Source organism: Colobus angolensis, unplaced genomic scaffold (assembly GCF_000951035.1).
Source record: "Colobus angolensis palliatus isolate OR3802 unplaced genomic scaffold, Cang.pa_1.0 Scaffold121, whole genome shotgun sequence".
NCBI classification, from domain to species: Eukaryota; Metazoa; Chordata; class Mammalia; order Primates; family Cercopithecidae; genus Colobus; species Colobus angolensis.
Window position 1 is genome coordinate 1,308,049 of NW_012113253.1, and position 22,742 is coordinate 1,330,790.

The 22,742-nt window shown below is 36.8% G+C and overlaps 1 protein-coding gene across 1 annotated transcript in view; it reads right to left on the reverse strand.

Annotated features, from left to right (window-relative positions):
- OXR1 (oxidation resistance 1) overlaps positions 1–22,742 on the reverse strand; it is a 316,857-nt gene that overhangs the window by 225,080 nt on the left and 69,035 nt on the right. Inside the window, exon 2 of the mRNA XM_011930965.1 lies at positions 17,031–17,227. Within this exon, the coding sequence (XP_011786355.1) occupies positions 17,031–17,227 (197 nt within the window). The remainder of the gene's footprint in view (positions 1–17,030; positions 17,228–22,742) is intronic.

A 22,742-nucleotide genomic window follows, 5' to 3' on the forward strand; every position in this document is an offset into this window, starting at 1 on the left:
AAGATGGCCATCTGCAAACCAGCAATGTGGGCTCTCACCACACACTGGGTCTGCCAGCATCTATTCTTGGACTTTCCAGCCTCCAGAACTGAAAAAATCAATATTCATTGTTTAAACCACCCATTCTAGGGTAATTTGTCGTAACAACTCAAACTGGCCAAGATAACTGCTTTTCAGATAACAGATATGTTGTGGATTTGAATTCTCATGAGGATTGAATGTTTCCACTGGTGTCAGGGTCCTTTGTGAGTTTGGCTGGAAAAAATACAATCAAAAAACAAATGGCCCACAAATCTGAGGAACAGAGACAGTCTCAGAACCTGAAAGCATTTGTTAGGCTTTTGTCTCTGCTTCTTTCCCTTTCATGTTTGCAGATTATTTGCTTTGAGTGACCCAGTACCACCTGTTTAAAAATGGCTGGTTAACCCAATAAATATATACACCTATAATGTACCAACAAAAATTTAAAAAAACATTTTAAAACATAAAATGGCTGGTGAGATTGCTCTGTAAATGCTATTTCCTAGTAGCCCTTAGCTGAGTCAAGCTACATCTGACTATGTTCATGCAGACACATGTCCTTTAGCAATAGCCCTTTAGCAACTTTCCTTTAGCAATTGCTTGGGTATTATTCTTCAGTCATTTCTGTGCTTGGCAATGACCATGTGTTCTCAGTGATGCTGATGTTAGGGAGAGTGTAAATTCATAGCCTTGCTACTTAAAGCCGATGTGGTTTGTACATTGGTGAGAGCCATACAGAGCATAGCCACATCATTTGGTCAGGTGTTATCTGCCTTGTGGTCAAACTAGAGAACTGCTTCCCAAATTTTTGAAAATATATTTTCTATATTTATAACTACTCATGCAATGACAAGGAAAATAGTTCACATACTAGGAATTAATGAATGACACATACTAATAATGAAAACTTTGAAGGAAAGTTATAGAAAGCCTGGGTTTTTCTCATTATTATTATCAGAAATGAATATTGAGTAGGGGAGGATTTTCTAGGGATGGTTTTACTTTTTTTCTATTATATGAAGTAGTTAATAATTTTTTTCTCCATTAATGTAACTTTATAATAGGTTTATAACTGTCAGGAAATGATGTAAATTTCGTATTGCTACAGGGTCAGGCTTTCTAAGCAAAGAAAATCGGCAACTGGGTGAAATGGTGATAGAATAGATAGCTCAGGAGAGATACAGAGATTTATCTCCTTGGGGCTTTGCGTTTACATTTCAAAGGAGGCTAAATCCCTGAGCTATTTTTCTTATATTCCAAAGGACTGTAGAAACTTAGAGATCTTTCCCAGAGAAGATTATTTTACATTAGGGACAACAGTTTCTCTCCTTCTTTCCAGAGGGGGAATATGGCAGCTGTCCAGCTCTTATATAGATGTCCAGATTCATAATTTCAGGGCTTTTGCAGTACAAACCCCTGTAGGTACAGCTGACATCTACTTTCATTGCATGGCATGGCCTTGAGGGACTGGGGAAGGGGGAGCCAGCCTGCTGTTATTGCTGCAGATCATAATTCTGATCTAAAAACTTCATGCTTGCTTTCAGGATAAAAAAATGAATATAGGCATTAAAAACTTATCAATAATGTATTTTTCCAAGCTAAAACCACTTACTATTGATTAGCTATTACTTTCCCCTATTAACCTCTTTCCATTTTCTTTCTGCGTCTTTAATGAAATTGCAAGTATTAAGTACTTACTAGTCAGATTCAGTACTAAGAGATTTACATACATTATCTTATTTAATAATCACAAAAATCCTATGAAGAAAGTGCTTTTATTCCCATTTAACGGTTGAAAAACTGACCAACAAACTTGACCAACACAGCCAATGACTGATAGAGCTCAAATAGCCAGTGAACTGATAATTCTAATGTTTTTGTGTGTGTACATCTGAACCTGTGTGATTTTCACTGCTCTACACTACACTAAACTGTCACAGCCAACTGCTAATATGTCTCAAATGCTCTAATTTTAGTAAAACAACTTTATCTATTACTACTCTATGGTCATTTGTGTCTTTTATAGTATAAAAGCCATGGGGATGTCTCTGTAATAATATCCATATTCTTTTTCTTATTCTAAAGGTTTCTTACAGGTGTTAAGGGCTGGGAACTGGGTAGTTTGTTCTGGGAAAGGAACACACATGTTAAGATAAATAAATTCTTGATTCAGGATGATAACTTGGGATCAAACAGTGAAAAGGATTTTATATGTGTTGTTCGATGATGAAAGCCTTCAGGCTCTTTAAATTAGTCTTGCTACCCAGGATTGGCAGCATCAGCATCAGCATCATCTAGAATCTCGTTACAAATGCAGAAAAAATTTTAGGCCCCGCCCCAGATCTACTGAGTCAGCATCTGTATTTTTGTAAGATCCCCAATGCACATTAAAATTTGGAATGCAATTCTTTGGAATATATTTCAGGCTTTAAAACTTTCCCCTCTGAGTCCCGCTCATAAAAGGTAAACCCGGCTGGGTGCGGTGGCTCACGCCTGTGATCCCAACAATTTGGGAGGCTGAGGCAGGCAGATCATCTCACGTTGGGAGTGCAAGACCAGACTGACCAACATGGAAAAACCCTGCCTGTACTAAAAAAAATCAAAATTAGTCAATCGTAGTGGCATATGCTTGTAATTCCAGCTACACGGGAGACAGAGGCAGGAGACTCGCTTGAACCCAGGGGGCGGAGGTTTGTGGTGAGCCAAGATGTGCCATTGCACTCCAGCCAAAAAAAAAGTAAACTCAAACTGCTGCCCTGTTCAGGTAGCATATCATAAAACTGCCTCCAAGTCCTGAGTCATTCACTCTCTGCTGCCTTGCCTTCAAGTCTTCTACAAGTCCCAAAATCATATAGGAGAAAGGTCTCAGGCCGTGCGATGTGGTATGACTCTGCGATACATAGGTGTTTACACAGAATGAATCCCAAGTGTGATTTACACTAAGTGCAAAAACTAATAAATGCCAAAGCTATGTGCTGCTCCCTCTCTCTCTCTGAATAAAGAGTCTCCTGCTACCACCCTCAACATAGCTTTCGTAAACACCTTTACTCTCTAATTCCAGGATGTCAAGGTCCCATCCTAATTGTCTTCTTTTGTACTTTTCATCATACGAATGACATAGTTTCATTTGTTTTCCTAATTACTAGCAGAGGCTAAGAATTAACAAATGGATTATAGAGCTAGAGGAAACAACAAACATTGCCTTCTATGACTCTGATCATTGGTTCGCAACTTCCTTTCCTATTAGGCTCTTCCTATCCCTTTAGGGCTCTGGTCCAGAAATAGTCAGGGGCAGCCAAGAGCTCAACTCTAGCATTGTAACAAGGAAAAGGACACCATAAACTGTCACAGCTGAGAAAAACCCAAGATGTGACAACTAAATATAATGTAGTACCCTGGATAGGATCCTAGATGTTAGGTAAAAAGTAAGGAAATATGAATGAAGAATGGATTTAATTAACAGCAACGTATCAACACTGTGCCTAACAGGCTGTCCTCCATATGCTCAATGCATGATGTTTCTGATATTTATAATAAGGTTCTTTTAAATTCAATGTATATTAATGCAAAAGGCCTATGGCTTCAACATTCATTTATTGTTATGCATTTTATCCTTTTTCTGGCCCAGAGAGATACTTATTTTGTTCATGAAAGAGGATATAGTTTTTTAATTGAAAAGGTTAGCTTCTATGGCTTCAACTATTTAAAGCCTGAAATCACAGCATTGACTAGAAAATCTTCCTCTTACTTATTTCTAGCTGGTCATGAATTCGTCTAGATTTATATACTTCATCTGTCTGGAAGCTTTTGCTTGTCCTGTTGCCTCTTAGTTTTGGTTCTTGTTACTCCTCCTTATTTTTATTGTGATAATTTGCGTTTTAACTAACATTTATTGTGTGCTTACTGTGTGCCAGGATCATTTAAGCAATTTATACACATTGTCTCATATTACAAATCTGAGTAATACCAGGTAATATCCTTAATTTCATGAAAATCAGAAGTCCAGAGAGATTAAGTGACTTGTCCAAGGTCACAGAGCTGCCCAGAATAGCAGAGGTAGGATCCAAATCCAGTTGTATGTAATTCCAGAGCCAAGGGCTCTTAAATAACACAACATGCTATCTTTTTAGCCCCTACACTATATGGCTAAAAGATTCTTCTCTTTGTAGGCACATAAGTTCCCAACCATTCTCCATGTGATGCTAGAAATATCTCTCTATAAAGCAATCTCATCAAGACACTGTCTTAGGCAAAGCCCTTCACAAGTCCCCAAGATGCCAAGAATAAGCCCAAATTCCATGGTGTAGCACACAAGACTCCCTCTCCTCTCTCTCAAGCCTTGTTTCCAACTATTGGTAGTCGATAATGTAGGCATTCAATCATGTTTTTAAATGAATGAGTAAGCATTCTTAAAATTGTCCACTGAATTGAGGTTTACATAGGCTTATATAGGGGTGGAGGTGAAAAAGAAAGATGACAGTATGGAGAGAGAGAATTATTATTTATATTCTCCGTTGATTATTTATATTCCCCTTTTCCTTATCTTTTCGGCTATTCCCATTCCATCCCACTCACTATACATTTATTTACAAGAGTGTTTTTCATATCACAAAAAGATCTGTAACTTGAGGGAATTATTTAAAGCAGGAAGTAAAAACTCTGTACCCCAAACAGCACACCACATATCTTTTTTCTTTACTTAGAGTAAATATTATTGTGCTGATTTTGCCACATCTTGCCTCACTTGAAATAGTACTTGAAAAATACTTCAAAACGGAATCTATCTAACTGGAAAAGAAATTCTATTGAATTGGCCTATAAGACACTCAATAAATCAGAGTCACAAGGTTCTACTCTCTGTGGGAACCTATGATACTTTATCTACAATATGTTATCAGAGATAATTTTTGCCCCCCCTAGCTCAGAGAACTATGAGAGGATATCGATGCCCTTTCTATCAACATGTATGAGAATTTAAGCAACACAATAACCTCCAAGGATCTTTGAGTAGAAATCCTAGCAAATAGAAAACACTGAAATGCAGCAGGGAAGCAAATACTGTTAAAAGTCTCACTGATTTGTATACCGGGTTGGACTGCCTCTATATGCATAATGCATAGTGTTTTTCATACTAAGAGGGTTTATAGATATAATAATTCATTCATTAAGAGAGTTTATATTGCATTAGTTAACAGAGTTCATTTAAATCCAACGCATATTAGTTTTTTTTCTATAAAGCACATTAGTCTTTTTCTATAAGACAGAAGATTCAAATTTATGAAAGAGACTTACCAAATTAATGATCAAACAGAATGGAGGAAACAGAATGCTAAGATTTGTTGGTCATGATTAAGGACATATGGGTTTTCTCCCTCAAAAGATACCAATCTAAATTAACTGTTCATGTAATATTTTGGAGGAATTTCACTTTATTATTTTCAAACACATATGAGGTAACATAAAATAAACTAATGAATAGATAACCTTACTTTAAAACCAGCATATTAATTTCTCTTAGTACATATTTTTCCCTACCAAAAAACAGTTATCTAAGCTAAATGGCTGAACCTAATATCTTCTGTGTCCTGAAATCATGTTTCAGTTATAAAACCACATATAATATATTTTTTTCATATTGTACTAATACAAAGACTTTTTATCTCAGTTGGTTCAGATGATCACAAAATTTGAGTTAGTGAATTTTAAAGCTGTTTACTAGTAACTTGCTTGTATGTAGACGTACACATAATACATAGGGAATGTATCATGAATGGTCACTGTAACATTTATAATCTTCAGTTGGATTCACAGCTTTTAACTATAGTAAAAGTAGGTTCAAAACTTTGGTAGAAACAGCAATAGAAGGTTTTCCCCCCAGTTGTCTGGTTTTTACCTATTTTTCCATTCTCATAAGTAATATTCTTTCAGTTATAACTGTGAACATGCTCAAAATTTCACTGACAAGCATAAATCCTGTAGTATTTTTACATGTAAAGAAATACCCTGACTTGGTATGGTTATGCACACCTGTAATCCCAGCTACTCCAGAGGCAAGAAGGCTCACTTGCGCCCAGGAATTCAAGGCTGTAGTGAGCTATGATCGTACCACTGCTCTCCAACTTGGATGACACTGAGACCCCATCTCATAAAAGAAGAAGAAAAAAAAAAACTAAGAAACTATATATCCTTAGGTACAAAGTGGGAAGAAAAGCAAATTTTAAAAAATCAAGAGATACCAATAGTTTCATTCCTGAACGTGAGCAAGTTCCTAGAAGTTCTTTAAATTCCTACTCTTAAAAAAATGAAAACATTGGGAAATGTAGACACATTACTTCACTGTTCAAATCGCCATTAATTCTATCTATGAATCTTTAAAATAGAGTAGGTCTTGCTTAATAATTTCTCATTTTCTTCCCCTCATCATTTTTCAGTGAAATGGGAAGTTCACGGTGGTGTTAGCAGGTTAAAAGGGCAAGTTTTATTTGCTAACAGCAGTGAAAGACTAATTTTAATAGGGATTTAGGAAATTTCAAACAGGATCATGCTTATTTCTCAACCATGAACAATGCCCATTTTAATTATTCCATGAATTAAACCAGTATAGGTTTAATTGGGCAGTTTAGAAATCATTAAATAAATTGACAGATATAATTTGTTTTTTAATACATTGTAAGACTCTTATGCTGCAGCTCAAACGTAATACCAAAACCATTTGCTCAAAGAAACCTCGATGTTACTGACATTTCTTAATCCATTTATCATGGCCATGATGAAGCTGTATTTCTTGATTCTGGGTTGATTCCTTCCGACAGAGAACAATCACAGAAGCAGGTCAAAAAAGAATAAAGCAAGTCTATAAAATAAAGTGCTAATGCTATAAAACTAGAGTTGGCAAGCTTTTTTATTTAACAAATTATAGACACTACAAATCTATAGGGATATCAAGCAAACACATTTTTTCTTGTTCTGAGTATACCTCCGGTTGCTTGGTAAAGTTTAAAGTTATGTAAATGATTGGTTAAAAAAAATCTAATTTCTCAAAAGAAATAAAGCTTTCATATTAATTTTAGAGTTGAAAGTAGTTTCAGCCTGTGGGATTTCCTTAATCTTATGTTTTAAAGAAGATATTAAATGAAATAAATGAAAAATGTTATAAAATAAAATCCCAATCAAATATCCCCCCAACAAATATGCACACAGAGATGTAGACTGTCATAAACATATATTGAATCCCACGGTCTGATTAATACACAAATGAACCAAAAAATTAAACTTGAAATCTTGATGTCCTCAAATTCCACTATCTTAATAAAAAAACTACATATTGGGTACTTATACAAACTTTGAACCACTCTTCAAAATCTGTGAAATGCCCAGGTCCATTTAGGGACTTTTAGCTTCCATGTGTAACAAGAAACCTCAGAAATGAAATAATTTTCCCTAAACATTTTTGTGACCCAGAAAATGTAAAAAGTCATCAAACTGTCAAAACAAATTTCAATTCAAAACAAAGTCGTAGTTCTCAAGAATTTAATTTAATTAGAATCCTCAGAGCAGCTCTCTGTTTTAGTTTCTGTGCTTACAGACAGTGACCTGCATGCCAAGATAGTTTTGTTGATTAAATCGCAGAGACTTCCTGCTTTTCCATGAAGAAACTTCCAGCTTGGAGAGAAGGTTCCAGGTCAGTGGTGACCTAGTTTCACACTGCAGAGTGTGCCACCTCTAGCAAGATCAGTTTTTTCCTTTTAGTTTTTAACCTCCTGTTACAGTATTTTTACTTTAGAATTATCTTTTTTATTAAATGAAAGGTGTGTAAGTTATGTGATGATATTTTAAAGTGTCTGGTGTGCTGCAATTAAAAAGCAGTTAAATATGTGTCTTGCTTTTCTCTTTAGAGCTTCCAAACTAGTTATTACTGTTTTAATTTTGCCTACTACTGAGAAGAATTCCCAGGGAACCCCTAGTTCTATAGGCTCTCTTTTCAATATGTAAGCAGCCTGGGGTTAGTAAGATACAAATTTGTATTTAACTGTGCATCATTAAGTTTGGAATGTTGAAGGTATTCTATCCCGCAAGCAGGGCAAAAGACAAGATCATTGCATTGGATTTTAGAATTTGCAATTTTACAGACCATCACAATTTCAAGAGAATATTTTAGGGACTATTTCCCAACTTAATATTTTGACAAGTAAAAGAATTTTAAAAGAACAGACTTAAACAAAAACCCCAAACTGATACCATATACTAAGCAGTCATTTCACAAAAGACCATTCATTTTAACACAAGGAGGGAAGGAAAGAAGGAAAAAGGGAGGAAAGAGGGTGGAAGAAAGAGCAGAAGGGAGAAAGTAAGAGGGAGGGGACAAAGGAGGAAGAACGAAAGAAAGAGAAAAGCGAAAGGACAGTCACTTTAACTAAGTATAGTCTTATGAAAAACTACTGTTCTTTTATTATTGGATCTTTTTCTATCTTTTTCTATTGGATCTATACCATCAATGGTACAGACTAGCACTTGGGAAACCACTCAGTGAGATCTCCATCAACCATCTAATTTCATTTTTGTTTTTGAAAAGACAATTTGACCTGAAAATAAATGTAAAGGATGGGCTCTTTACTATTGGCCAGTTTACTTAGATTCTTCCCTTGGCTTTGACACTATTTACAGTATGACCATGAATAAGTCATTCAACTTTCAGAGACTTAATTCCACTCACTCTATAGAAATGTTATAAGCATTTATTAAATTTATTAAATCCAATATGTTAGTCACCTAAAAGACAGACAATCTGTATATTAAAATGCTTGAAATGTATTCATATTAATCAGATTTAGAGAAGTTGTGGCCAGGTGTAAAGCATGTTTGGATTGAATCCTGGCAAATGGGTAGCTAATCAGAAGGCTAAAAGAGGTGGAGGTATCACTATTCTAGGCAGAAGGAAAAGCCCATGATCCAGCACACAGAATTACAACTTTGGGAAACCACAAAGAGTTTTTAGCTTGGCTAGAGTGTAGGGCTGAGGTCTGCAATAAAGCTGATGAAAGGTAAGCGCAGTTTGAAAGGTCTATAGAGTAACAACCTTATTTTGTGGAGAGTGGGGAACCACTGCCGGGTTTTAAACAGGGGATGATTTGATCAGATCCACAAAAGTCAAGACAAGAGGCTTGATTCATATAAGTTCCATTAGAGCAGGAACCATGGTGCTTCATTCATACTCTATCCTTAATTCACAACAACAACAAGCTCACTAATATTTACTGAGAACTTGCAAGTTCTAGCCACTAATATAAGTACTTCAAATACATTACCTCACTTATACCTCACCACAGCACTTTCAGTAAGGAACAGTTTTATTTCCTTTTATAAGGAGGGATACTGAGATTTGAGATTCTAACTACTTTGTTTATGGTCTCATAACTAGCAGGAGGAATGTAAAGGTCCAACTTAGACTTTAGATTCTCAAGGCCAAGTTCCTCACCATTGATTCACCTGCCTTCCTGAGCAAAAGAAGGAGCTCAATAAACACCCACTGAATGACTACGCAGCTTTCATGGCCTTGATCAAAACAATTTAGGATCTTTGAGTGCTAATTTTCTCTTTCCCTCTGGCAAGTTGAATCCTAAACCACTCTGAAGAGACAATAGCTATACATTTTTAAAAACCAGGCTGGGCGCAGTGGCTCATGCCTATAATCCCAGCACTTTGGGAGGCTGAGGCAGGCGGATCATGAAGTTAGCAGATCGAGACCATCCTGGCTAACACAGTGAAACCCCGTCTGTACTAAAAATACAAAAAAATTAGCCAGGCATGGTGGCGGGCGCCTGTAGTCCCAGCTACTTGGGAGGCTGAGGCAGGAGAATGGCGTGAACCCGGGAGGCGGAGCTTGCAGTGAGCCGAGATCGCGCCACTGCACTCCAGCCTGGGCGACAAAGCGAGACTCCGTCTCAAAAACAAAACAAAACAAAAAAGCCCAGATTCTCTGTATATACTAAAACTTGTTACATTTTCCCTGATATTTAATTTCAATATGCTAAATTATAGCTTAATCCACATTCCTTGTTTATTCTTGGTAGAAATGGGCATCTGGATACCTCCTCTTGAAAACAATGTGGGGAAGCATGAGGGTCAATAAATTTCCCCTTAATCATTTTCTCCTTCATGCTGCAAATATCAATTCCATTAGTCTTTTCATAAGCTAATCTGATTCCAAGGAAGGTGAAAAACAACGCTGAAAAATCTATTATTAATGTATCTAATGTCCGGTAATCGAATCCAGCCAATTGATTTCCCAGTTAGAGCTGAGACAATTCATCATCTAGAATGTTCATAAAAATTGTATAAGATTTAAACATATTTTACAGGCATAACATATTACCTCTCTCAATCTATTTTATTCTTCTTTAAAAACGTATCATTACTTGACAGTGTGTTAAATACCTGATTGTATATTTATTGCCTGCCTTCCCCACTAGAATATAAGCACCTGAGGGTTGGCCTTAGTTTAGTTTAATCTTTTATTCACGGGACTTTGAACGTAGCCTGGAACATAGTAGGCATTCAATACATATTTATTTAATTCATTTATCTGAATCTAAATGACTATAAATGGCTGGGTAAAGAACATTGGATGATTAATCACAGACTGTGTCTTACAAGAAGGTGTTACAGTGAGATTAGTTTAGATAGGATAAAAGGGAGAGGTTGATCCATGAAGACAAACAAGATTAAAAGGGACGAATAGACTGTCAATTCCCAAGACAAGGTGAGAACCTGAGAGGGAGAGATTTCAACTGAAGGAAAGTTCCAGAGGTATTATTCAAACACCTGTTAGCCAAGGATCCCCCCTATTGGACCCCCTATTCAGGAGCCCTGCTGAGGAGAGGCTAAACTGAAAGCTTTTCTGGCTTCTCTACTAAGTTGCAGAGAGCATTTACGTAGCATAAGTCATAAAAGAGGACTTTAAAAAAATAAACATAAAGGTTGTAATTATCTCATTGTTTTCTACACCAGGTATTCCAATCCTTCCCTAATGGCCTATAGATAGAAGCATCTTTTAGCTGTATACTTACGGTGAGGAGTAAACAGATAGCATGTTGTGGTGTTTAAGAGCCTTTGCTCTGCAATTACATTAAACTGGGTCTGGATCCTATCTAGGCTATTTGGGGAAGCTGTGACCTTAGACAAATCTCCTAACCTCTCTGGACTTCTGATTTTCATGAAAGTGAGGTCATAACCCTGTGTCACTGAGCTTTGTATAGTGAGATAATGTGTAAAAATTGCTTAAAGATCCTGGCACACACTAAATGTTAAGTTCATCCTCCAACTGAATTCTGAGTAGATTCCATCCTCTCCTCCTCCACTTCAAAGGACAAGATTCATAACCCTTTCTAACTATCCTCTCTGCCCTCCACAGTTATTTGGCACTTAGCTGTGTGCCTCACACTGCACTAAATGCTGGGATTAATGAGATTGCAGGCACCATTCCCTCCTCCTAAGAACTGAGAACCAGTATGGAGACAGACATGCCAACACAAGAAAACAGGAGGCACAGGGAAGTGCAGATGCCAGGGGAGCTCATAAGCAAAAACAGAGGAGAGTGGTGAGGGTGCCTTGCTCTATGGAGCCCATAAAGGGCCTCTGAGCATCTACACAATCTGAGGAGATTTCTCCTTTTGTGGATTCCAGGGCACTCTGACTCTCCCTTGGCTCCTGCTGCCCCCTCCCTCATTCATTACACACCCCCCTCTCCCCCATGTCCATGGCATTTAGGGCATTCTGTGTTGTCTATTCTGCTTACCTGTGTGCTCATTTCAACCAGGCACGCTCTTCCCCAACACATAGGATGGCTGCCTTGAAAGCAGGGCTCTCTGTTTCATTTTTCTTTCTATTCTGAGCAGCATCTTCCATGAGGCCTTCAGACAGCAGGGATTGATCAGGGACTAATCAGTGTTTGGTGTTTCACTGAATGATTCCCATTGTGGAGATATTCATTCAAGAATGGTCCTATTTCCTAACTGTCCAGCGAAAATCCTCCGTATAGAAAGACATCAGGAGCTTTTACTAATAGTCGCAGAAGCTGGACCGAGATATATGAATTCCAGTTCCAGTTCCCTGAAGTGAGGAATCAATATCACAGAGAACCGTATGCCTTAGGGAGCAATGGTACATGCTTGGCTCCTGTGTGCACAGTTTTCTTTACTACCTCCATGCTTAATTTACAATATTTTTCAGATGTCCTTATATGCAGTTCTTTGAATTAAGGGTAGTGAAATAAAATGATTATCACAAATATCTGAGTCTACTATTTGGCTTCATTAGGTATCTTTAAGTAGGGGCTGTGGTTTTGAAGGATATGTTTCTTATGCACCCTGTCAAACTCAAATGGTTTTATCTAACACAAACAATCATTGGAGTAGTAAAAAATTCCACTCCTTTTTCTTCTATTTACCTATTAGTGCTACTCCACTAAGTTAATGTTTTTTATTCTAGCTCTAATTAACAATTCTATTTTTAAAAGAATAATAGAAGTTTAAGTATCTGAAGGATTTCAAATATCAAATCCAGTGATTTTTCAAACTTCAGGTCACAGCCCATTAATGGACTATGAAATAAATTTAGTGAGTTGAGACTGTATTTAAAAAATGAAATAGAATGTTCCATTCTATTTCCATATTCTATAGAATATTCTATTCTATAAGTAATCAAAATAGATAGTAATAGAAATACTTTTAAGCAATTTCATCTGAGATATATTGGTATTTGCATGTGTATATATCAAGTGGTGCTGTAAAATGTGGTAGGCAGAATTCTAAAATGGTCACCAAGATCTCCCACCCCTCTGGTGTACACGTGTGCATAACTCCAGGGTCTGGAATTTATGATGGACTTTATTCCCGCAATTAGGTTGTATGGATCTTAAGACAGAAAATCTGGGTGATCCTGACTGAATAACATGAATTCTTTAAGAGCAGAGAATATTCTTGGTTGGTTGAGACAAAGAATCCAAATGAAATAGATTTGACGTGAAGTTCTTTGCTTGAAGGTGGAGGGGGCCACATGACAAGAAAAGCAAGCAACCCCTAGGAGCTAAGAGTGGTCCCTGGTTGACAGCCAGCAAGGAAATGGGTAGCTCAGCCCTACGACTGCAAGGGACTGAATTCTGCCAACAATAAGAACGAGCTTAGAAGCAATTTTTCCCCTGGTTGAAACTCCAGATGAAAACACAGCCCAGCTAGTACTTTGACATTATCCTTGAGACAGCCTGAGCAGAGAACCCAGTCATACCGTGTGGACTGACCTACAGAACAGGGAGTTCATAAATCGGTGTTATTTTAAACTGCTAACATTGTGGTAGTTTGTTTCATGGCAATAGAACACTTGTACAGTACTTTCTATGGTCAGTTGTGATAATAAAAAGAGAGTAAGATGAAAAACAACTCTGAAAGACATGATTTGGTTTATCTCTTTCATTGTACACACGTAAAAATTAAGGTCAAATGATGGAAAATAACTTGTGCCAGATTACACAGTTAGTGATAGAAGCAGGGCAGAAGATACTCTTTCCTGAACCACAGTCTGACATGGTGATTACTCTCCTTTTACCTGAAGATTCATTTATTTCATCAATAGTGACTAGCTTTCCCCTACTTATCCTAAATCAATGGAATTTTATTATACAGCCATCCCTCCATATCTGTAGGCTCTGTGTCTATGGACTCAACTAACCACTGATTCAAAATATTCCAGAGCAAAAACAATGAACAGTAACAACACAATATAAAATAATACTGACTGCAAATACAGTATAACAACTATTTATATAACTTTTACATTGTATTAGATATTATAAGTAACCTAGAGATGATTTCCAGTATAAAGGAGGATGTGCATAGGTTATATGCATATATTATATCATTTTATATCGGGAACTTGGGAATTGCAGATTTCTGGTATCTGTGAGAGTTCTGGAACCAATCCCCTCTACTCCCTGAATACTAAAGAATAACTGTACTTCTAAGAAAATAATTCTAGAAAAGCCACTGCAGCCACTAAAAGACACTTCAATGGCTGCAACATGTTTCTAGTTATTATTTTTTATTTGAAAATCCTTTAAGTCCTAAAATTATTGCTTGAATGTCTGTAGTAACTAGAGTATAAAACTTCACTGCTAAATTTAAATGTACTTTACTTCGCCACAAGAGGGCTCCCAGAGTTTTCCAGGAGTGTAAACTCTAAACAGATATTGAAAGGTATCTTTCAATGAATGAGCATATCGGTTTGTAGATGGGTTCATTGGCAAGGCTTCCTTCAGTGCGATTCTCTAGGACTTGTGGTAAAAATATCACTCAACTATATTATCCATAAAATCTCCAGCTGGCCAGGAGCGGTGGCTCATGCCTGTAATCCCAGCACTTTGGGAGGCCGAGTCGGGCAGATCAAGAGGTCAGGAGATCAAGACCATCCTGGCTAACGCAATGAAACCCTGTTTCTACTAAAAATGCAAAAAAAATTAGCAGGGCATGGTGGCGGGCGCCTGTAGTCCCAGCTACTCGGGAGGCTGAGGAAGGAGAATCGCTTGAAACTGGGAGGGGGAGGTTGCAGTGAGCCGAGATCACGCCACTAAACTCCAGCCTGGGCAACAGAGGGAGACTCCGTCTCAAACAACAACGACGACGACGACAACGACAACAACAACACTCCAGCTTATTGATGCGCAGAGGGGATGGCAACCTTTGAGAGTCAGAGAAAGCCTGATTCTGACAGGTCACAAAAGAAGGTAGATTTAATTTGCAGAGCCAGCTATCTACAGCTCATGACCCCATCTTTAAATGATCTATGGCTGTATCCTCATCTATAAAAATAGGGTGTAACACCTACCTGTCCGAGCTGTTGTGAGGGTGAATTGAGGATAGAACCCAGGAGCTTAAATTGCCCTTGGCATATGAAATTATCAAAAAGTGAAAATTTTCATTGTTTATTACTAATACTTTTACTAAGAGACATTGAAGTACATTTGTTTTGTAAAGGGAACTTTCAATACAGGTGATTACATGTTTGCTAATATGTCAGCCTTGAAAGTAATGTTTCCAGGTCTAAATTACTAAAAGGGTTATGTAGAGTATATTGAACAGTTCAGAGGTCTCTTTTAACACAATAGACATGCCACTCATACTGATTATGAAGCAAACTGTTACCAATTCAATAGAGAAGAATTCACAAGTGGTGGTATTATTTAAAATAACTCATTGTTGATCTTTCTGCAATCCACCCCTTTTGAGACTTCTATTTTCTAGGCTTAGCCTATTATTCATGGTGGCCAAGCTGGTTACTGTCTTTCCTTTTTTTTTTTTTTTCTAATTTTTAAGGACCATTGAGTTTGTAGGATAAGCTTTATTTGCTGAAGGAAAAGATACTATGTCTTTTTAGCCAATTAGAGAAGCAATAGAAGGCGACAGATATGTTGCAGAGGAGAAGAGGATATTGGTAATTGGACAGAGTTATATAGACTTTGTGAGCTTTTCTAGTCAATTGATTTGAAGAACTGTGCTAGCATAAGTTTTAAAAATAGAAATATGTGCTCGTCTACACTTTTATTAATTCTCATTACCTGACTATGGACAATCTCACTGACACCATGCTTGCTGCCTTTCAGAAAATGAGACTTGACCGTCTGGAAAAAGGAAGCCTGAGAATGAATATATAAGAAGAGGACATAAAATGGTAGCAAGAGAAAGCATGGTTTTAGCAGCCAAATTCTGAAATAAGGCTAGCCCTACATGGAGGCATTTCTTCAGCTTGAAGGAAAGAATTTAACCCAAAGACGTTAGAAAATGACTTGACAAAGTCACACAGGAAATTGGTGTAGGAATTAGAACTAGAAATCTGGTCTCCTGATGATCATTTCTAGGAATGGCTACTAAAATTTCAAAGAAAAAGATTCAAATAATCTTAAAACAAACATTCTCATATTGGGGTGGTGAGGATGGTAAATTTTAAAGAAAACAGGCCCTCTTTGATGTAACACTGGTTAACCCATTAAGCCACAGTCTCTACTATTACAGCTTTTGGATGTGACCGAATCTCTCCAAATTGAAGTAATAAGCAAGGCCAAAGCAGCCATTCTCTTTTTGGGTGGATTTGTCTCCCCTACTCATCATTCTTTCCCATGTATTAGATGTTTAGTAACTTGTCTCAGATAGATTTAAGACACTAAAAGCTGCTATCGTTCATTACAAAGCAAGGCTAAAGACACGCTGGGCTAATACGGTACACAAAAGTTGGTAATTTGATTTGTTTGGACTGATTGCCTACAACTCTCTGATTAAATGTTAAAGTACAAAATTACAGGATATTATTATATCTGGGGGGAAATAATGTAATGCCTGCAAAACCCAAGCCGTATCCTCTTACTCTTCCCTATGAAGGGCCTGGATGCCATTCAATTTTCCCAAAGTAAAGCAAAGTGCAAGGTCAAAATAGACCCACAATGTAATCTGTCCTCTCTCAGAATGTAATAACTTTACTTTCTTACTGGCTTTGTTAGTTACAGGCTGACATCAACCACAGTCTTAACAATCTGACAGAACAGGTTCAGAGACCTGGGAGCCTGAAGGGAAAATGAAATAAAACAAAAACCAAAAAACAAGAAAGGCACTGGCTGAACAATGACTGAAATGAAAATAGTAGCACACAAAGTTAAAAACTGAAAAACCTAAGAAGGTTTTTCTACACATATGTAGTACATGTGTATGTATATGTATGTATATGTATTTTTACTTCCCTTAGGTTAGGATATAGAAGGTCCTCAAGCCTGTTTTATTTAACTTTGCTGAAAGTTTTTCAGTAGTTTTCCATCTTTATGTTCAGACCACATAAGAAAATGTCCAAATACACCATCAGAAAGATTTACATGTTTTATAACAAGGAGCCATTGAACTAAACAGACCCAGAAATTCTCAATGCCATTTAGGTAGATTTCATCTATTCACTTGTGTAAAACATCTGGTGCTCACCAATTGTGTAGAACCTCTTCAGTTCGCTCCTTCTGGAAGGATGTTTCTGAGTATTTGCTGCATTGTTCTGCTCTTCTTCAATGATGGGGGTCTTGGGTGCAGGGGGCTTACTGGCTTGTGGTGGTTGCTTTCCTGCACCAGCCGAAGGGTTGAACCCCGGAGCATTAATATCCACCGACTGGGACTTTTTCTTCAGCCTACAAGTAAAGAAGATCACATGCTGTGAATCCCGATTCTAGAGACACATTTGTTCCATGTTTATCACATTTTTTTCAACAATGAGTTATATTTAGCCTTGAGATAGGACCACATCTATTCAGAAATGACACACATTCCCTACAGTATTTTAAGAAAAATTCTACAAATATTTTTGAGACTAGAAGGAAAAATATCTTGTGTAATCATTTTGAAAGATTTCATTAAAATGTAATGTGATAAAGAACTGTTATTTTTCTAATAACCAGTTAAAATATAGTGTCAAAGATAATGGATTTGACTATAGTATTTAGTTCTGAAAGGAATTTTTTAATACTACAGTGAAACATTAGTTAAAAATAAATGTTAACTCCAAAAAGAATAATAAAATCATTATTTTTTAACCAGAGGCTGCCAGGGTTTTTCTGCTTAATGTATAACAGCATCCTAGCTATAAAAATGATAGAATTCATGTTATTTTACTATGCATTCTCAATAACAATAAATGTGTTGCTCACTTCTACATTTTAGACAGCTGACATAAGGCCTAACACAGAAAGCAAAAAGCTATCCAGGAAATATTTCCCTGCTCATGCATATTTCATTTGGCATAAAAATGATTGTAAATGATGCTGAGTTAACTTCAAACATTTCAAGCTACACAACTAATGTCATTAAACCCTAAGTCCAATTTACTATTGGCCCTTGGTACTTCCGGAGGCTAATGTTAAGTGTCAATTCTTCAAGTCTTCATTCCCTATAAACAAGATGGTGGCAATTTTCTTTATTATTTCTGATAACCACACCTGAACCCTTGCAATTTCCTAAAAGTTTCATACTTCTTCACACCTTCAAATTTTATTTAGGATTTTCTAGTACGTTGGCTTCCCTTTTCTGCCTTACTTGCAGACCCTGTTCATGCTTGTTAGACATAGCTTCAACGTAACATCTGAGAAGCTTCCCATGACGTGGACCTTGGTAGCCTCACACCATTCAGCATGGAGGGTTATTCATAATTAACCCACAGTTAGCTTCTATTGAACTGAATTTTCCACAGCAAAAGCTTTGTAAAGGGAATACAATCTATCAATTAGTAAAAGAGTCATTAATGAAAGCAATGTTTACTAAATTTTAGTCATTAAATTATGACCTATATGATTTCTACCTTATCCATATATGATCTATATTATCTTAATATCCATGAAAATAGATTCATGTAACTCAAATTGGCAACAAATATATTTTAAAGTGTTCCACAGCACTAGTCCTGAGTAATACAAATTATAACTACATTGAACTCATACCACACCCACCACAGAGGCTAAAATGTAAAAGACACGACACAAAGTGCAGTGATGAGAAGTGATTGGAATTCTGCTGCCCTGCCGGTGGTGGTGCACACTGGTAAGGCTACTTTGGAAAAATGTCTCACAATACCTAATGAAGTTCAAGGCATGCATTTTTATGTGTTAACCAAAAGATGCATTCAAGGATGTTCATCTCAGCATGATTTGTAATACACAAAAATTGGAAAAAATCTCAAATGTCTATCAACAGTAGCATAGAATTTTATACAGCAATGGAAATGCATGAACTATGACTATTAGCAGCAACATGAATGATTTCATAAAGATAGTTTTGAGCAAAGAATCCAGACATAAAAGAGTACATGCCTTATGACTCTATGTATATTAAGTCCAAACACAAGCAGTACTATCTACGATATTAAAATGGTAGGCTAAACATTGGGGAGTTACTACATTGATGACAACATGAAGGGGTTTATGGGATTCTGGTAATGTTTTGTTTCCTGATCTGCGCACTGGGTACCAGGATGTATTTACTTTGTGAACATTTACCCATCTATGATTTTTGGATTTTTCTGGGTATATGTTACACTTCAATAAAACATTTTCATGAGAAATTGACTTTTACCTTATGGTAATCGCTTCTTATCTGCAGGGAATATATTTCAAAACTTCCAGTAGATGCTTGAAACCACAGATAGTAACAAGCCCTATACAGTACATACCATGTTTTTTTCAATACATGCATAATTATGATAAAGTTTAGTTTATAAATTAGGCACAGTAAGAGATTAACAATAACACGGAACAACTATAACAATATACTGTAATAAAAGTTACATGAATGAGGTCTCTCTCTCTCTTAAAATATCATATCATACTGTATTGCAGGTAACTGAAACTGCAGGAAACAAAACTGTGGATAAGGGGGTGCTACTGTATTCATTTACAATGAAGATTATATATGGCGCCAATGGCTACTTGCCACAAAAAGGTGACAATAAAAATAGACTGAAGCACTTTTCATTCCAGCCTCCTAAAAACTGACAGAGTAGAGTGACATTTAATGAACAACCCTTTCTCCCTATCCAGCACCCTACTTCTCATGAGCTGAAATGAACTGTTCATTCATTCCCAGAATGGCTACTCACCACCCCATACTGTTCTGGGCACCAGGGATACACAGTGAACAACACAGCCAAAACAACTGCCATCCTGGAGCCCTTATTCTTATGGAGGGAGACAGGTGATAAGTAAACAAGCCAATATATAACAATATATAACGTGGCAAAAAATGCAGTGGATTAAAATCAAGCACAGTAAAAGACATAGGGAATGAAGGTATGCATTTGTACTGCTATGTATGGGAGAGCCAAGTAGGGCTCATGGACCATTGGACTTTTGAGAAGAGATTGAAGGAAGGAGCCATGATCATAACTGAGGGAGCAGTTATGAGGGAGCAGTTATGAGGGAGCAGCAGTTCAGGAAATAGACTTGTATGTTATGTTAGTGGAGCAGGGAGGCCACGATGGCTGGAACAGAGAAAAATAGGGGGTGAGAAGCTGGAGATGAAGTCAAACAAGATGGTGCTGGGGGCAGGGGAGTGAGGCCAGATCATATAGAGCTTCAAGATCGTTAAATGAGGCCAAGAGAGGATTTGAGCAAAGGAGTCATCACATGGTAAAAGAATCACTCTGAGCTGCTTTGTGGAAATTAGGGTGAAAGCTGTATCTCACAGTTAAGCAAGCTGAATGGAATCCTTCAAGGAGTAGTAACCAAAAATCACCTGTGGCATTATATACTTGAGGAAACATGGATTTACACTGTATAGATTTATCTACTTTTTCCTAATGCCTTGTTCTTCCCAATAACACCATTCTTATCTTAGGTGTTTGTAGACTAGAGCTAAAAGCTACAGAAGGACTATATGTACCTAAGAAGGCATTAAGATTAATTAAAAAAAAACAGTTTAAGAAATAAGTTGCATGTATACACAATGGAATACTACTGAACTTGAAAAAAAATCCTGTCATTTGCAACATGAATTAACCTGGAACACGTTAAATGAAATAAGCCGGGCACAGAAAGACAAATACCACACGATGCGACTTATATGGAATCTAAAATAGTTCAACTCAGAAGCAGAGTAGAAGGGTATAAGGAGTTTAGATGAGTACAATGTTGATCAAAGGATATAAAATTTTATCAAGAGAAGTAAGTTCAAGAGATCTACTATGCAACATGGGTGACCATAGTAAATACCCATGTATTGTATTTTGAAAATTTCTGAGAGTAGGTTTTAAGCGTTGTCACAACAAAAAATAAATATGTGAGGTGATGCATATGTTAATTAGATTAAGCCATTGCATAGCATATACATATTTCAAAACATCATTTCGCACACTATAAATGTATATAATTTTTATTTTTCAATTCATAAAAAAGAAGGTAAATAAGCTGTAGATCACCAAGGCAACAAAGTTTATTTGGACTAGCACGGCTTTTCAGGACAGCACACTTATACACACCATGATTTAGACCGCACTCACAGTACTATGTTGAACCCTATGAAATCACTAATATTCAACCATTTCTGACATACAAAATGTCAATATTCTATAGTTGATCCTATAAATTTTATTTTAAAATTAAATTTGAGTTTCAATATAAAGCAAGTTATTTTGGGGGAAGACAGTTTCAGAGGAGTAGAGATTTAGAGGAAAGGTGTTAAATTATACAAAAAGCCAGCTACTCTTTAGTTCTGAGCAATAATTATTATCATTATTAACAATTATTTACATTTTATAAATATGTTTTACTTTCAATTCACATAGTAGATCATTTTATCACCAGGAACTGTTTATATTTTACATTGGCCCATTTTAGAATTGATCTAAAGTCTCATATTGGCTTATAGGATGGCTTATATTTGATAAAGGGATAGATACTATAATTGATGATGTTCTACCGACACTACAAAATACGTAAGCATCTCATTGCCCTTTTTATATTCTCCTTAGAATGAGCAAAGGACATGGCACTGAACTCCAGACGGCCAGAGACAAACACAAAATGACACTGTTATTCCCCTTCTTCTTTCTCCCCCTCCTCACCACTCTTCCCAACCAATATTTGAAGGGCATCACGTTTTTGTTCTAAGTTTAGAACACTGCTAGTAGGTTTTCTGGCTTGCATAAGATGAGACTTCCATTTTCACGTTCTTAGAAAGCAGAACTGTGTGGGTAATTGAATTACTGGCTAACAATTCTAAAAATGAGTATTGTGGTTGACAAGGAAACCTGTTAAATGCTACCTTCAATTTCCAAATTTCATGAAAGCGGAAGTCTCGTTAAATTTTTAACAAGGTTCTTAATTAAATGCGTTAAACAAATGTAAGTATTGCATAATGGAATATGTAGGTGTGCTGCATGAGATATAGTACCCTATTTGATAATAAATGACACATTAAAATGAAGACAAAAATAAGCTCTTAATAGGTACTGAAGAGGTTCTTTGTTGAATGTGCTTTGTATTCCCAAAGGAAAATGGGTGCTGACGCCTTAGATAAAGACTAGGAAATAAGGAAAAGAAGCCATCTTTCTTGGCATGGCCCCTATAAGCAGATGGTCTGGTTTGTCTTAACTTTCGCTTTTTCTTGTCCCTCTGCTTTTGAGAGGTAAAGAACTATCCTATTCCTCCGCACATGTATTCCAATGCCTTCTTTCAGCATAGTAACAATGTTGGGTGCTTTTCTGAGACTCACTCTCCTCGTCTATAAAATGGGTATAAAATATACCTGAAAGGTTCAAAGAATCAATAAACACCATATGTGAAAGTGCCTAGCACAGCATCTACACAGGAAGCTCTCTCTAAATGCAAGTTCCAATCATTTTGTAAGAGTATGTAAGATGCTATAACTGTGTTCTGCACAATTCCCAGGGATGCTGAGGAAATTATATCCACTTCTCAGGCTCCTTTCCTCCTGTACCACTTCCGATTAACACTGAGTCTGCAGGGACTGCACTACATTTAGAAGGAGGCTTGACTCATTCTGGAGTGTGGGTTTTGAGGGAAGAGTGAAGGATAACAAGAGAACTAACTGAATACCAGTCCCTTATGTGGTACACAATGTGATATTTCTTTCATGACAGTCCCCAAATCTTTCAGAAAATAACTAAACCCATCGGATAAATCACCTGTGTGTGTGTGT